At 41.5% G+C, this 17,288-nt stretch overlaps 2 protein-coding genes across 4 annotated transcripts in view; both read left to right on the forward strand.

Annotated features, from left to right (window-relative positions):
- Positions 1–2,471: 2,471 nt before the first annotated feature.
- LOC143835609 (CARD- and ANK-domain containing inflammasome adapter protein-like) lies at positions 2,472–7,854 on the forward strand. The gene has a single exon (XM_077333554.1). It carries the CDS (start codon positions 2,650–2,652, stop codon positions 4,915–4,917), a length of 2,268 nt encoding a protein of 755 aa, XP_077189669.1. The 5' UTR covers positions 2,472–2,649; the 3' UTR covers positions 4,918–7,854.
- Positions 7,855–11,677: 3,823 nt separating this feature from the next.
- The window catches only part of MYSM1 (Myb like, SWIRM and MPN domains 1), a 28,230-nt gene continuing 22,619 nt past the window's right edge, over positions 11,678–17,288 (forward strand). Inside the window, exons 1-6 of one of the 3 annotated variants that reach the window (XM_077333550.1) lie at positions 11,678–11,842; positions 14,899–14,974; positions 15,495–15,565; positions 16,371–16,448; positions 16,575–16,601; positions 17,091–17,166. In XM_077333550.1, coding sequence (XP_077189665.1) covers positions 11,772–11,842; positions 14,899–14,974; positions 15,495–15,565; positions 16,371–16,448; positions 16,575–16,601; positions 17,091–17,166 — 399 coding nt within the window. In that variant the 5' untranslated portion in view covers positions 11,678–11,771. The remainder of the gene's footprint in view (positions 11,843–14,898; positions 14,975–15,494; positions 15,566–16,370; positions 16,449–16,574; positions 16,602–17,090; positions 17,167–17,288) is intronic. The other 2 variants (XM_077333552.1, XM_077333553.1) reach the window with 2 other exon arrangements.

Below are 17,288 nucleotides of genomic sequence, written 5' to 3' on the forward strand. Positions count from 1 at the left end.
TTGAACATTGTCACCTGGTAGTACTTTTTGTACTCACCATATAATATAAATGGTTGACAACTGTTAAAACACCCCTCCAGATGGATAGCTAATACATGGGAATAATAATATTTGAAATATCTTGCAAGTTATGGGCTTACATGAACACTTCCAGTTGTAAGTTCATCTGTTTCTTAAAGACAGCATGTCAGAGCTACCATTAACAGATGCTGCTCACATGTGCTCAGTCTCAGAAGTCGGGTTGAATACCTCAGCCTCACTCCTCGATCCTCAGCTGCCTTTACCTTCACAGCCTACATGGCCAAAGGGTCTACTTCTTTGTTGCTTTGCCAAATCCATGGGAGACAAAGCAAGGACCCTGGAATGCGCTGTGTCTCTTCCTAATAACATCCCAAGAACTAGTAAATATAACAAATGGACTGGTGGATCAAAGCACCTCCCAAAGATTTCAGTTCAGCAAGCTGCAATAAAAGTCAGAAATTTCTCCCCACTTCCTGCAAAGCATGCAAGTTAAATTAAGTATGAATTGGGATTCAACTGTTCAAGGAGATTCTTTCTCAAGTTCAGATGCTTTAGTCCGCCTATTTAAGATCAAAAGCACGGCCCATCCATTTCACCTTCACTTAATAAGTTTGGCACATCTTGCTGCCCTCTATCCCACCTACAATTGGGACACAGCTAGTACCTTATGAAAGGCCCCTCAGACTGAAGCCCCAAGCAGAGTTTACAATGTTTAAATATGTTTTTGTTTCCTCCAATTTCAATTCAAAAGTAAAAACTAAGCTGGCTAGAATTAGCACACACACACATTAAAATGTTCTGTTGTACTTTATATCCTGCTTTATATGTTCAAAGAGGCAATCTTAGCGTTCAGATGGTCTAAGGTCCTTCTACATCCCAGTAGATTTTCAGCCCTGAATTTGCTTCTTCAACATATGTCTTAAAAGCTAATTTGACATTATAAGATTATATGACTGAGCTAGAAAAAAAATACTTCATTTGCTTTCTATCAAAAACCTTCACTACAGCTTTCCTGTATTGCTTTAACAGGTCTTAATTCCTAAAGTATTACAATATTTCATCTTGTGCAGGAGCCTGAACTTGTGACAGGTTATCCCCCACTGCTGCCTTCTGGTTATAAGACATAGTGCTCCATGAAGTGTGGCCGTCCCTTTTATCTTTGTCCTACCAACATGCACTAAAAGAAGAAGAGTTGGTTCTTATATGCCACTTTTCCCTACCCAAAGGAGGCTCAAAGCAGCCTTCCCATTCCTCTCCCCACAACAGACACCCCGTGGGGTGGGTGAGGCTGAGAGAGCGCTGATATCACTGCTCGGTCAGAACAGTTTAATCAGTGCTGTGGCGAGCCCAAGGTCACCCAGCTGGCTGCATGTGGGGGAGCGCAGAATCGAACCTGGCATGCCAGATTAGAAGTCCGCACTCCTAACCACTACACCAAACTTGTTCATTTCAGAAGGCCTTCACAAAAAACTGATATTGTTTGCTCTGAGACTATTTAGATGTTACATATTCTGATGCCCTTTAGATTGTTGCTATTATGTATTGTTGCATCTTGGTTGCTGCTTTGTTCTGATGATTTAATGTGATTTTATTATGCCTAGCAACAATTTTCATGGATTCTTCCTTCGTCGACAGATCTCCCAGGATGCCCTTTGTGGGATTTCTGAGGGTCATTTGACCCTCAGAGTCAGCAAATTTGAGGAACAATGTAGGCTGCATGAGGAAGGGGAAGGCAAGGGAATCCTATTTCACACAAACACCTTCCATTAGAAGACATTCTTACTAGATCTTAGCAAGTATATTTTATTCTTATTATCTGCTATCTGATTATCCTAAGCCTCAAAATACACTTGAGAGTTGAAAAGTATTACACAAAGAGACTAAATAAAACAAAACAAGATCAGATTAATTCTTATCAGAACTTACCATTACTACCTTCAAAACACTGTGTTTTCACAACACTGATATAGCTTTTTAAAAATGTTGTTTCATTATCTTCTTGCAAGTCATTATTATGGTCATTGCTCTGGAAAAAGGATTTGTTCTTAGTGTTCTCATATAAAAATGTTTTCAGGTCTACTCTTCTGTAAACATTAAACTCATTTTAGCCATTTATCTTACACGGATTGCTTTTTGTTTCGCAATCCAGCACCACAACTCTTGAACAGGGTGAGATATGCCTCTGTAGAACAAGAAAAGGTATACAGTTTTATCTCAGCATTACACACAGCCTAATTACATAGCAACAGTAACCAGCCTGCTGGTTTTCTTCTGACATGTTTGACAGATGAGTCGCATGGCAAACAAAAAAAGTTTCCTCCCAATCGATAGCTTAGTTACCAACTTTGAAAACAAAACCTTTCCACCTCAATATTATTTAAGCAAATGTATTTACAGGAATACTTTTACTGAGTTCTTTTATTCATCAACTCAGCTGGTTGTGAAGCAAACTGAAGGCAATGGTGCTGGACTGCAAAAGGGAAGCGTTTTTTTAAAAACTCTTGCCATCACACTATCTGCCAGCAGACACCAGAACAAAACTATGTCGTGGTTTCTGCTTCCTTACGATCAACTTTGAACTTTAAATGAACGCTTAATCTACCTGTGGCTTAATAATCTAAAAACATCATGTACTCAACCAGCATGTTCACAAATCCATATGCCATAGAAGTGCTGAGGACTAAAAAGGATGAACTTGCAGAAGGCATAAACCATCCCGACCACCTTGTGAACTGGCTGATAGACAATGGCATTCTTACACCAGATAAGAAGATGGCTTTATCTCATTACAGGACAAGAATAGCAAAGAATTCCCGAATTTTGGACATCCTGATTTCTCAAGGTGAGCGAGCTTGCAGGTTGTTTTTTTATCCCTGTCTAAAACAGATTGAGCCACAACTATATAACAACATAAGGAATTATGTTAGTGATGTGAATGAGAGTATTGGAGATGCAAGAAGGCAACTAATAGGGTACCTACTTGAGAAAGACAAAGGGTGGGTACAAAAGCCAAAGAACCATCACCGAAAGAACAAAGAAAGCCATAGACAGAATTTAGATGCTCAAGGTAAAGCAGCTCAAATCAAACATGAACAGAAAACAGTTTCAGCTGCAGAAAAGCCTGTAGAAACTGACTTGGGTTCTCTCAGTATCTTTGATGCTGTGGCTATAGGTACTCTTTCTGATGTAGAAAAAACTTTAAAGGACAGTGATATTAATGCAGTGAACTCCTCAAATGAAACCCTCCTACATATTGCAGCTGCTCATGGGCATGTCAAGATTATTGATTACTTAATCAACAAAGGTGCCAAGTTGGATGTCAAGGATAAAACAGGGAGAACCCCACTGCACAGAGCTGCTGAGAAGGGTCACAATGAAGCTGTGAAAATGCTGCTCCAGGCTGGTGCCAACATTTACAGTATGGATCAAGTAGCCAAGACGCCACTTCATTTGGCCAACTGGAACCACCACACCCAGGTTCTCAAGAGCATTCTGGGGGAAGAGGTCAGACGATACAAGAACCAGCACAATTTCTTGCACATGGCTGCTCTCAAAGATGACAGTGACTTGGTACAAATACTCTTAAAACATGGTGCTCTAGTGGATACCAAGGATGAAAAAGGGCAAACTGCCCTGGGCTATGCTGTGTCTCAGGGGTTTGAGAAGACAGTGAAAGTCCTGCTGGAAGCTGGAGCCAACATTGATTCCAACATCATTGATGCAGCTTTTAACAGCAACAACCAATCTATTTTCAAGCTATTGTTAGACTATTCCAAAGGATTATCACCTGATACGATGGTATCAGCTCTCTATAAAGCTATACAGAAAGACCTGCATGGCATTGTAGCTGCTTTAATTGAAAGAGGCACAGACATAAATGCCCACAATGAAATGTACTATACACCTTTGCTTGTGGCGTGTGAAATGGGAAAAACAAGGTCAGCAAAAGTACTCATGGACATGGGGGCCAGCTTGAAGGACAAGACCCCCAACTCCAGCAGTGCTTTGCACCTAGCAGTTCAAGCTGGAGCCTCATCCATTGTAAAGATGCTTCTAGACAAAGAAATGGATGCTAACTTGGCTGGCCAAGGAGATCAAACACCCCTCCATATTGCTGCATTACACAACAAGGGAATGCTAGTTGGCCTATTAATTGATGCAGGAGCTAAAATTAATGCAGTCACTAAAGAGCTATTCACTCCACTGCATATGGCAAGCCATAAGGGCCATGTAGATGTTGCTCAAAAGCTACTGCACTATGAGGCCAATGTCAATCTTAAGGACAGGTGGTCCAAGACACCACTGCATCTTGCTGCTGAAACAGGAAATCCTGCTATGGTGGAACTACTTCTCAATTTCGGTGCTGACCCCAGTGCAGTAGACAAAGAGAAAAAGACACCACTTCACCTTGCAGCCATAGGAAGTCATCTTAACACAGTGAAGGTTTTGTTAAATAAGGGTAGGTTTGGAGCCAAAGACATGGATGGCTGTACACCAATGCACTATGCAGCCATTAATGGGAATATAGAAATAATAAAAACTCTCTTGGTGGCTGGGAAAAATAAAAATATTGATGATCGAAACATTTGGAGAAAGACTCCACTTCATCTGGCAGCAGAGCATGGACACAGTAACTTACTACAGCTCCTACTGAACAACGGGTCTGCTATTAATGCTTTGGACAACAATAAAGACACACCGCTGCATTGTGCTTGCAAAGCTGGTCATTTTGATTGTGTGAGTACACTGGTCCACCACTCTCTGGGGAAAAAAGCAAACCTACAGGCTACAAATAGCCTGAAAAAGACTCCACTACAAGTAGCAGAATCCAGCTCAACAGAAAACCAAGCTCAGATTGTTGTACTTTTGAAAAAGAAAATGCTCTTGATAAAATAATTCTGCAAAGAGTGGGGTACTAACTAATCACAGACATTTCCGTTGAGCCTCTTGTGGTGCAGAGTGGTAAGGCAGCCGTCTGAAAGCTTTGCCCATGAGGCTGGGAGTTCAATCCCAGCAGCCGGCTCAAGGTTGACTCAGCCTTCCATCCTTCCGAGGTCGGTAAAATGAGTACCCAGCTTGCTGGGGGGTAAACGGTCATGACTGGGGAAGGCACTGGCAAACCACCCCATATTGAGTCTGCCATGAAAACGCTGGAGGGCGTCACCCCAAGGGTCAGACATGACTCGGTGCTTGCACAGGGGATACCTTTACCTTTTATACATGCCTTTATTCATAAATCTTACTGTTCATATGTAGAATGGTGAGTAGGTTTCTACTTTTAATTGAAAACAAAGTGCCTGGGCAAAGAGAAGAGACTCTGCCCCTGCCCACCCAATCTGGTAACACTGGAGATGGACAGACACAAAGCAAAAGAGCACCAGGGGGCAGGTGGGCAGGAATTATTTCCACAGCCTGCATATTCCATTTTTCTTTTAACATAAACCACATACTCCTTGTGCCAACACAAACTGGTGAAGCTCTGTTGAGAATGCACCACTTCAGCCTGTAGGTTGGGGAAGTTTGTACACCTGAATGCTCCTCCACACAATATTGTATCTGCACTTAAAAAACTGATGCACCTGGAAGAACAACACTTTGTATGGAGATGCAGTGATGTTACTACCCCCCCCCCCACACACACACACTGCTTGAAGCAACACATCCCAAATCTAGTGATTTTTAGATGTGATAGTGTTTATGCTGGGAGCGATTGAGGGCAAAAGAAGGGGACGACAGAGAATGAGGTGGCTGGCTGGAGTCACTGAAGCAGTAGGTGCAAACTTAAATGGACTCCAAGGAATGGTACAGGACAGGAAGGCCTGGAGGATCATTGTCCATGGGGTCGCAATGGGTCGGACAAGACTTCACACATAACAAGTGTTTATGAAATACTAAAAAAAAAGCCTGTTTTGAAAATGGGCTGGGGGACAGGATTTCCCACACATGCAGCCATGCACCCTGCTGAACTCAGGTGGGTTTGAGGGAGGGCTGGTACAGAATGGGACAGCCCAACTAGGGGAACTGGGCCACCGAGGTTGCAGCAGCATAGTGGAGTGTAACCAGCCATCCTACCCCTGCTCTCCCAGGAGGCATGGGAGCACGGCAGCCAGGATCAGCGTGTTCAGCCTCTGGCTTATGTGCTACTGCCTATTTCTCCTCCCAAGTGCCTGGAAGTGCCAATAAGGAGAAGGATTAGGGAGCAGAGGGAACCCATTAATGGCCCTCAGTAGGGAAGTGACCACTCCTTATTGGGGATATGCCTCCAATGAGGGACAATCGGGTAAGGCATTTGTCACCCACACGCAACCCCAACATCATGGGGACTGATATGGCGCACTCTGTCACATTTTTTTAGCCATTCTCAATCCAATTAAGGCCACATAACATACCACAGAGCTGAAGTTGACTGGTTAGTACATGTGAAAGTCCAAGATTACTGTTGTATCTGGTAGATAAGCAGTTCAGATATGCAGAAATACAGAGCAATTTACAGAGGGTTCTTCATACCTACTGTCTACTGATCACTGGATCCTTTCAAATTCTGTGAAATTTCAAAACCATAAATTTACTTACTTAAGATGGAAATTACTTACGATGGAAGTCATTAACTCCAGTCATTATGCCTGGAAATACATTGGAATAAACTCATAAACTCACTGGATTAGTAGGAATCATTTCAGCACTTAATTAAAAACTGCCTGAATAAAGAAATATTAATTGTCCATCAAGTAAGTCATCACTTGATTAGAGCAGAATGGCTTCCGCAAGTGAAACAGCCATCTCATATCAATCGCAAGGATAATTCATGCCACCTTAAACAGATATTTTGCAATAGGGACAGTTTGCACATTCTGCTGAGAATTGTTAATGAAGGGGACAGTGAGTTATGAAGATATGAATGAAACCTTAAGAAGAGCATAGAAGGGCACCCCAAATTAAAAATAGCAGTCCTGAAAGATGCTGAGGCTGAGACTTTGGAAAGTCCTGAGCATCTTCCAGTAACCACTGAGCTACCAGCTAAACAACAGGGGACCAATTTCATTTAATGTTAACAATTTTCTTTAGATCATTAAAACAACTGTAAAAGTTTGAGATGTGTTTTCCAATGTATTTTAGCCAGGCTAATGAAATAAAAAGGTAACCTTGTCAGCATTTACTTCTTAGGATACTTTGATTATCATAAAGGGCATTGTGTTAGCCTGCAGAATTTGATCAGAACCCATTAAAAGCAGATTTCTGCTGCTGGGACCAAATAATAGTTATAACTGAACTCTTACTATATTCATGGGCAGGTTATAATTCAACTATTTCTAGAGGAGGTGTTGAAACAACTGAAGCTGTAAGCACTTAAAGAGAGCTAATTGAATTCAGGACTGTGGCTGTATCCTCATGTGACATGCAGAAATCATCACCAAATATAGGCAAGATTTCTGTATCAAATATATTCACATATGCATATGGATGCAATCCAAAGTCAACAGAAAGCCAAGACCAGTTACTGTGTTATTGAGTTAGATCAATACTACTTTGTTTAGGTTCCAAGAATTGTAATGGAATGCATTTGATAGTTTAAACATAAAGTATTTCCATTTGTTTTATTTAATGGAAACATTGCACTGGTTGGAAGCTGTCATGAGCTGTACTCTTAATAAAGTTAAATGGTGTTTTATTATGCCTCATAAGTTTGGTTTGTTATTATTTATTATTATACATGTGCTTTCTCTAGAAAGCTGAGAGTTGTTTACACTGTGTTCCTAACAGGCATATACCTGTATGACATATCTTCACACCAGTCTCCAGATTAACATTTCCTCAACATTATAATTGATCTAGAAAGGCATTCCCAAAAGTCAGTAGTTTCATGATTTCAACATTAGGTTTAAATATATTAAGTGTCTTTTAGCTATGAAATGCACACACTATTACTAATAAAATGGAGAAAACTGCAACAGGGCAATAATCCAATAGACATTATCCCATAGAATAGGGCGGGTTTTAATTGATCTATATTGATGGGACATTACTTCATTTCCAGGAATGTAATGAATAGATCAGGGGGAAATGTCACATCCAAAGAATACAAAATCTAGCCTTTATTTTACAGTCCAACCATATGTATGTTCAGTGGACTTACTCCCAAGGAAAATGTAGATATTGATGTACCAGGCTATCATAATTTTTAATTTATCACGCAAATCTACAGGCCTAATCTCAAGATCTTTCCACAGCACTTCAGACCCCATTGTTCATAAATTACATGTAGCTCTTATTTGCTACTTGGTTGACTCAGCCAGTTTGGACATATTATTTCTTCACAATACACTTTGTATGTTTCTCATACTGAATAGTGACTGCATCAGCTCTGTGTTGTTAGATCTATACTGTCTGTCAGCTTCTGGACACAATTCAACTTCTTACCATCAGACCCTACATAGTGTGTGGGATGAAGGTTCTTAAGGATCACTTCTTCCCCTACTATCCAGCCTTCCAGTGAAGTTCTTCCTAACAAGCAAGACCTCTGCTCTAACTGCAGACAGATGGCAATTAGAATCTGGCTTTTTCAGCAGTGGCAGTGGGACTGTGGAATGGTCCTCCCTTCATAGCCTTCCAAGGATCTACCCTTTTAGGCATCAAGGACATTTTTTTTACCCAAACTTTTAACTAGGGGGTTGATCCTAGTTTGGTGTAGTGGTGTAGGGAGCCAGTTTGGTGTAGTGGTTAGGAGTGTAGTGTAGTGTAGTGGTTAGGAATGCGGACTTCTAATCTGGCATGCCAGGTTTGATTCTGCGCTCCTCCACATGCAACCAGCTGGGTGACCTTGGGCTCGCCACGGCACTGATAAAACTGTTCAGACCGGGCAGTGATATCAACGCTCTCTCAGCCTCACCCACCCCACAGGGTGTCTGTTATGGGGAGAGGAATGAGGTGACTGTAAGCCGCTTTGAGCCTCCTTCAGGTAGGGAAAAGCAGCATATAAGAACCAACTCTTCTTCGTTTTTACATTCTGCTTCCAGCTGGAGATCACTGAAACTGCCAAATGACATGTTCTGGGTTTTTATGTGCTTTTATTAGGTAAGTGAAATTTCTGGGTTTCATTGCCTTTTTATGGAGTTGTTAATTTTAAAAAATGTCTGCCTTTATAGTATTTTTTATTTTGTGAGCTGCCTTGAACATGTCTCTGAAGAGGCAGCATATAACAGTGATAATAAATTGCAACTGAAAACTTGGGTTATGTGATTGATCACCTCAATTCCACATAATTTATTTTTTCAAAATTCTGCCAGACATGTTTAGTTTCTGCAGGGCATGAAAGACCAAATTGTTTAGGTTGGCCTTTGGCATGTAACCCACATATTTTAGTTAATGGTACGGTGCTAGCCACATATTTTAACATATTTATTATCTGCTTTTATGTTTTTAACTTATTTATATGGTTTTAATGTTCTAATTCACTATGAGACCCTTTGCGGTAAGTAATGTCTACAAATAAATTTGTATAAATCCTTCGGGGATTCATTACTCACAAATTATTTAAGCCAATGCTTCCTGTTAATCAGTTAGCTTGTTTGAAGAGAATCTGTCCTCTTATTTCCATTAACTTTGGTGTGAGTCTTTATCAAACAATTTTGGGGAACCCAAGTATGTAACAGTTACTAGATTACCTGTGTATGAATTTAGTTGCTTCTATACAGAAGTTTTGCTTGGTGCTTTCTGACAAGAACTAGAAATTAGGGATTTAAATTTTACAACCTAAAAATTCCCTCCTGCCATATTTTTATTTTTGTAATTCAGACTTTTAGGTTCTTCTAGTCTTCAATGGGGGCCACCCAGCATTCCCTTAGTTATTATGAGGAAATAATAGCCTTGATGAAAACAACTAAAAACATGTTTATTTCAGTGATCAGTGTGGCTTAGTTATTTCCGGGTTTTCCTTTTATCCAGCCCTCTCAACAGTATGGTAAAGTTAATGGAGAGCTGGAGTCTAAGAAAGCAAAACAAAGGAGCAGAAAGACTCAAAAAGATAAAATAAAAACAGCACCTAAATCTTTATTACAGCCACAAGACTTTTAAGTTTAAAAAAAAATAGGAACACCACCCTATCTTCAAAATTCCTGAAGGCCCAAAAGAATGTTCTAACCAGCCAACCTCCCAAACCTTCTCACACGAAAATCCATTGGTAGCTCAGCCTTGCTCATTACCATTGAGAACCACCTGAAATATTATTCAACCTTTGAAAAACCCCGGAGGTGGTGTAATCATCATGCAGAATATGGTTGGGAAACAAAGTTACGTACAATCCCACCTGGGCCCCATTTCCCATCCTCTCCAGTCCCAGAAAGAAAAAGCCTGCATTAGCTACTCTCCAATTCTTTGCTAATAAACTTGATTTTAACTATATTTTTGTTTGGTGCTCAGCTATTTTCATGAGAGTTCTTTAAGAACTCTTGCAGGACTGCCATATAGTCACAGTCTTATTTTGTAACTAGCAAAAAAGCCTGTTGTATCTAAAAATACAATGGATGCTACCCCCCCCCCCCCCGGCAGGACGGCTGAGGCCTAGAGAAGCCTTGGTGGGCCTTTTCAGGGCTGTGTGGGATCACTGGCAGGCCCTGGGCAGTCTTGCTGAAGCCTAGCAAGGCCACAGCTGAAGCTGCTCAGTGTGGCAGGAATGCTGGTAGGGACTGGCTTGCCCTCCTGCACTACCAATGCCTGGCAAGGCCATGGCTGATGCTGCTTGGGGCAGGGAGCAAGTGCTGGCAGGGGCTCCATTCCTCACAGCTCCTGTTTAGCAGGCTGGTACTTCTTCCTTATGAAAGAAGTTGGAGGGGAATACAGCCAGAGGCAGGACATCCCTCCTGATTGGCTGCTTGTTGGATGGACAGCCAATCAGGGATGGGACAGCCTACTTGATTGGTAGGTGATGAGTCCCAAATCCTCCAGCACCCTCTTATTTTATTTATATATTCAGATTATATTTGTCACACCACCACTAAAGTTTTCCCTGGATAGAACAGGAGCTTGACTCTATTTCCCATTGCCTAAACTTTCATTATTAACTGATGTCCCAAGGGCTGTACCGAAAGACAAACTAGCATGGGCTGTGCCAGTGAACCCGAGGTCAAAATGGGGCAAGGAGGAGGCCACACCTCACTCACCTGATGGGAGGTCCACAGAGCCAGCTGAAAACACAGCACTACCCTGCAAGGCTGGCTATTGGTAGCCCTCGACTTCTCATCGCAGGGAAGAGCCAGACACTGCCAGGTTAGCTACACTAAAGCTCAGCCAGTAGGGTGAGAGGAGGTACCATTTAAGTGTCCTTGCAGACCTCGCCATAAGGCTAGAGGGGGCTCAATTCAGCAGCCCACGTAGACTTATTCCCAGCAAAAAGGGTTACTCTGGTCCTCTTTCCCCCTCCCCCAGTGTTTTGTTCCTGTTTTCCTAAAGGTTTTCATCTAACATTTAGCACGAAGAATGCCTTAAAAACAAAACCCTGCTGTCTTTTTCTTTCCTATGTGTGGGCTCCTCTGCTCCCCCCCCCCCTCTCCTCGAGCCTTATTTGTTGTGGTGCTGCTGCTCTTTCGTCGCCTCCTCGCACCAGCTACGGAAGCCGGGAAACGGAGCGCGTGACGCACGGCCGAGGAGCCTCCGCATTCCAGTGACGCCAGCGGAGGTGACGTCGCGTGGCCACGGGGACTCCCCCTGCTGCCCTTTCCTGTTCCCTTCTCGCGAGGACTGGGGCAGATTCCGGGATGGAGGCTGTGGAAGAGGCAGATGTCGATGTTGAAGGCGACGGAACGGCTGCTGGAGAAGCGCGCTCGGGGTGAGGCGGGAGGGGCGAGGCCTGGCTCCGGGGCCTCCCGAGCGAGTGTGTGTGTGTGTGTGTGTGGAGGGGTCTTGGATAGGACCTGGCTCCGTTTAGCCGTCCGCTAACGCTTCCTCTTTTGGAGGCGGGTTGTTGGTTGCGGTTCTGGCGAGCGCCCTTCTAGCAGTGGGCTCCAGCGGAAAACAAGCCCCTTCCCCCCACCCCGTTACTTTTGTCTAGACACAGTCGGCGTCAGATGCTCTCCTATATACCCTTTAGCAGGGCTACTCAGGCATGTGCTTTTCCACTGTGCCTTGAGCCCTCCGTGTGTTGCCTGTTGGTGGTAGATTCGTGCCCCTGTTTTTATTATTATTCTTTAAATTTACTTTTAGATTTATACCCCGCCTCTCTTGACAAATATCACCTCGAGGCGGCTTACAAATAGAACAATGAAACAGAGTAACCTATGAAATCTTATTCAAACATTAAATAACATTATCCATGGTATCCAAACAGTTATGAAGATGGCAGCATGACTCATATTCCCCAGCCAACTCAGCTGATCCCAACCAAGGACCAATATCATGCTCCAAGTGATGTAACTTGGGTCTGATCTTCCGTGTTCAATACAGAAATGCTTAGGAGAGGGTGGGACCCCAATTAGTAATTCTGGACAACCCTCCCACCGTCAACCAAACGCCTGGTGGAAGACCTCTGTTTTGCAGGCCCTGCGGAACCTAGATAGGTCCATCTTTAAAAGAGACATTGTGGCTTGTTTTGCAAAATGCCTTTGTAATGCATTTGCATTATAATATTCATATTTAGCTTGAAGCTGCTAGCTTCCCATTTAGACCAACCTGTTCCTATCTTTGTCATTGCCTACATATATAGTGAACTCTGCTGAATGTTTCAGTTGTGCCTCTTTTGCAGTAAGTACTACTTGATTTGGTTTTTAATCCTGGTATTCTATGGGCCATTTTTTAGTTGACTTAACGAAAACTTGTGGTCAGTTTACAGTGCACCAAAATTCAGAAGCCACTGCATAACAGGTTATTCATGAATTAACAGAGTAGATAGCAGTGTATGGCCTTCAGGAATCTGTGAGGGCTTAGTACACGATTGGAACTGTTTCCAGCTGTTGAAAGTTGTAAGTAATGCTTCCTCTTGTGTCATTCTGGCTGTCAGATCACTTAAGTTAAATTGAGTAGGAGAAGGCACCTCAAGTTTTGAGCTATTCATTTATGTAAAGCAGTCATTAGGATCTCTTCTCATTAGAGGACCCTTTGCAGTAGGCTTGCACAGTGAGCCTAAGCTAAGGGTGAAATAACTATACTTGACACACTTTGTCTTATATATACATGAGACGTATTTCTAGAGCATTTGACTGAGAAAAGCCTGCATGTTAATTTTTTTTCTTGAATGCATTCATTTAGGCATGCACAAAGAAACAGATGACATTATTTTTTTTCTTTCCCTTTACAAAGGTCAAAGTTTCTAGCAATTAATGATGTTATATTTGACAAAAAGGGTATTTTATTGGTTCAGTTACCAGGGCACCCTGTAAACATTTTGGACTCCCCTCACATTGTGGCCCCCTCAAAATGTGCTAGAGCCCCTCAGGAGCCCATAAGGCCCCTAATGAGAATGGCCAAAGTAAAGGTTACCAGTGCAATACCTGCTTCTTGTTTTCCACTAGAGAACAGAACTGCTGAGTATCTTGACATGGGAAAATACCTAAAGTAAGGTTAGGTAATGCTTGTTTATGTGAATACACACATCGTTTAAAATAGCGATCCCCAACCTGTGGGCTGTGGATCACATGTGGTCCTTCGACTAATTGGAGGTGGGCCCCGAAGGACGTCTTCTTCCCCCCCCCCCCGGCCCTTTACAACACACTTTGGGTGTCATTGTCTCCCATCGCTCCCAGATGGGACTATCTCGTTGCAGAGAAACAAGCTCAGGGTTCCCATTGATTTGTCATTGTCATGAGTTAAAATTTCCATGAAAATAAAATGTTCCTTGTGTTCATTGTTGTGGCGTATCTGTATCTTATTTTGAAGAGATGTTTAAACATTACCATAGCGATCAGAGAGTGTTAGGGCAGTGAGTGAGAGTAGAGGAGTAAACTACCCCCCCCCCCACCGGGCCTCAGTAAAAGGCGTTGAGTGGTCCCCGGTGATAAAAAGGTTGGGGACCACTGGTTTAAAAGACCAAGTGGATAACTGCTATTACTTGTTCATCAGAATCTGATGGAGTGAGCATTGTTTCTGAGTGAATAAAATTACCCATGCCCTGAGGCCTACACAGTCCCAATAAACAGTAACTCAGCACTTACTGTTCTATAGTATTCTATAGAGTTACTCCTGTGGAACAGTTCCTTCTTAATTTCCACAGGCTACCACAAGAAATGCCGCTCCTGTTAAACTTTTAAAATGCGTATTTCCTCAGGTCAGGTAGATCCAGCTTTACAATATAGTGGTGTGAGAGTTGTTAAACTTTTAATATTGTATTGCTTATTGTATTATTTTTATGTTAGCCAAAGTGAGCTGGCTGGGCCAAGAACAGCGGCCTATAAATCAAACAAATAAATAAACTGTTCATATCTAAGGTTGCCTGAATTATATTGTTAAAAAGTATCTTTAAAGTGCTGTGAAAACTGACATGATTTTCTTGATGCTTATAGTTTTGAAGAGCCTCTTGTGGCGCAGAGTGGTAAGGCAGCCGTCTGAAAGCTTTGCCCATGAGGCTGGGAGTTCGATCCCAGCAGCCGGCTCAAGGTTGACTCAGCCTTCCATCCTTTCGAGGTCGGTAAAATGAGTACCCAGCTTGCTGCTGGGGGGTAAACGGTAATGACTGGGGAAGGCACTGGCAAACCACCCCGTATTGAGTCTGCCATGAAAACGCTAGAGGGCATCACCCCAAGGGTCAGACATGACTCGGTGCTTGCACAGGGGATACCTTTACCTTTATAGTTTTGAAGCTTAATTCTATACAGGTACAAATGCAGTTTCTGTAAGAATTGGTATTCTTGAGATGTGTGTTTGATATGAGGTTATGTTTTTGTTTTATTTTAGAAGCAATGACAATCCATCATCTAGTTTACTCCAAGATCACTACCTTGACTCAACTTGGAGAACTGATACTGATCTTGTAAGTCGGCTATGAAACAAATTGTGAGAACCTCTTCCTGTCTTGGAGACATTTTCTTAAGGTTTTTCTCTGCCTTTGCCAGTTAAAATACATCTAGACTGCCATAGGGAGATTTTTTAAAAAGAAGCATCTATGGAGTTCTATGCACAGGTAACAAAACCTTGAAATATGAGCACATAGCTAGCTGTATGAAAAGGCTTTTCTCTGTATTCAGCTTCATGTGTCCATGTGCAAGGAACTTCTATTCCGTATATACGTCAGTATAATTGTAAGCTGGTATTATGAACATGACCCTATTTATAGTGTTCCTTTACAGTAAGATTTTCAGGCAGATCTTATTTACTGATTTGTTGATCTTACAAATCTCAGTTCAGCCACGAAATTTCTGGCTCACTGAAAAAGATGCTTCTAATTAATTTTTGCCATTAAATAATATTAATATTTTACTTCAATGGAGTTGATTGTTGTGCAAAACACGGGTTTTGTGAATTATTATATAATAAAAACATTTTTCTTCTAGCCTTGGAGTCTTGATAACACAATTAGTGAAGAGAACAAAGCTGCAATTGAGAAGATGCTGTTAGAAGAAGAGTATCCTTATTTATCCATTTGACAAAATACAATTTCAGCCCTAGTAAGAAACAGTTCTGTAATGCAGACTTATAATTAGCATGTCAGTTAATCACCATTAGTGATCTAGAGATTTTCCTCTGGCCATCACTCACAGATCAAGGATGCCAGTGAGTTATATTTCTGAGAGCACTATGCTTTAAATTCTAAAAGTCAAGTGTTGAAATAATTTTGTTTGGTGTCCTTTCCACTCATGATAGGTGCTCAACTAACTCAAGAGGCAGGAGATGTGATTTTGTCTGCTGCTTCTGCTTCTTAGTTGAAGCTGCCCATTGGCCATTAGCCAATGCAGGTCCTCAAACCCCAGCATTGTTTTGCTGCTCAGAACTGGCTACTTGGAGGATGTCTGCCTTCACCACCATCATCTACTGGCACTGCATATGGTTTATTTATTTGTAATTATTATAATAATTGTATTTGTTGACTGCTACTCCCAGCCCTGCCAGCTCGTAGCAGTTTACAATAAAAACATTAAAAACCACATAAAACCCAATACATATAACCAATATTGGCGGCAGAAACTATCTGCAGAAAGCAATTTACAAAAACTCCCCCATCCTATCTACAAAATCTACAAAAACTCCTCCATCACCCTGAAGGGTATTTATTGACGATGTCCAGACTAGGACCCTATAGAGGTAGGGATCAGCTTGTCCTCCAAGGCTGCCCATGCCCTGCGGAGAGCGCGGGCAACCTTAATATAACATTATTTATTGGAGAAGGGGACACAAATCGTATGCAACCTACTGTCCTTAATAATTTTCAGATACTATCTGTCTAGTAAATCATCTTCAGAAAGGCTTTGGAATGATTTGAAGGAAAGTGATAAAAAGTGCATTAAAAGGTAATATGCTCTGAAGGATGAAAGTTGCATCTTGCTGTACTTTTGAATGTTTTAAAATGGAAGTATGCATTTTTAAAAGACATGGGCATAAGAGAACTTGAATTTGTGTTTTTTTGTACTTTACAGTCCTCACAAGAAGGATGGGAAAATCACGTATGTACTTGTAAGGCTGTATTGATGAATTTTGAAAGAGCTTGTACCAATTTTCATACTTTAGAATTTGAATAGTTTCCTGATAGTTCTTGTACAGGGTTGACTTGGCAAATAGGATAAATTTATCATTAATATAAACTTCAAGTTCTTGCTGTCTGAGCATTAAATGGCTGTACTGAGTCAGTTTAGAATCACCCCAATCTACAACTGAATTGCTGCTATTAGTTTACTGTCTGTATCTGTTTTCTTTCAAACCAAACTGCTAGCTGTGAAAGAAATGACAGTGTGTGAACAATGCAGTAAATAAATAGTAGACAAAAGTTATTTTGAAACATGATTATTTTCCAGAAAGGCAAATGACTAAAAAAGTATATGCCCTGTTTCTGAGTACTTTGAAATGTATGTTAATTGTAGTGAAGAAATGTTATAGCTCCTTTTTGTATGGGTATTTTAATGTAGCTGAAGAGCATTTGTCATATTTTCTTCTAGTGTACGTTCTCCTACAAAATCTAGTGTGTCGTTAAAGTGGACTTCAGAAGAAAAGGAATTATTTGAACAAGGACTGGTATGTATAACATTGTTAAATTATTAAAGATTTTAGATTAGACAATTCTGCTTGACAGATGAGGAATCGGCAAAGGCTTGCAGGGATCACTTCATTTTCTCCTTCCCTATGTTTTCTTTCTC

This window comes from Paroedura picta, chromosome 4 (genome assembly GCF_049243985.1).
Source record: "Paroedura picta isolate Pp20150507F chromosome 4, Ppicta_v3.0, whole genome shotgun sequence".
Classification (NCBI taxonomy): Eukaryota; Metazoa; Chordata; class Lepidosauria; order Squamata; family Gekkonidae; genus Paroedura; species Paroedura picta.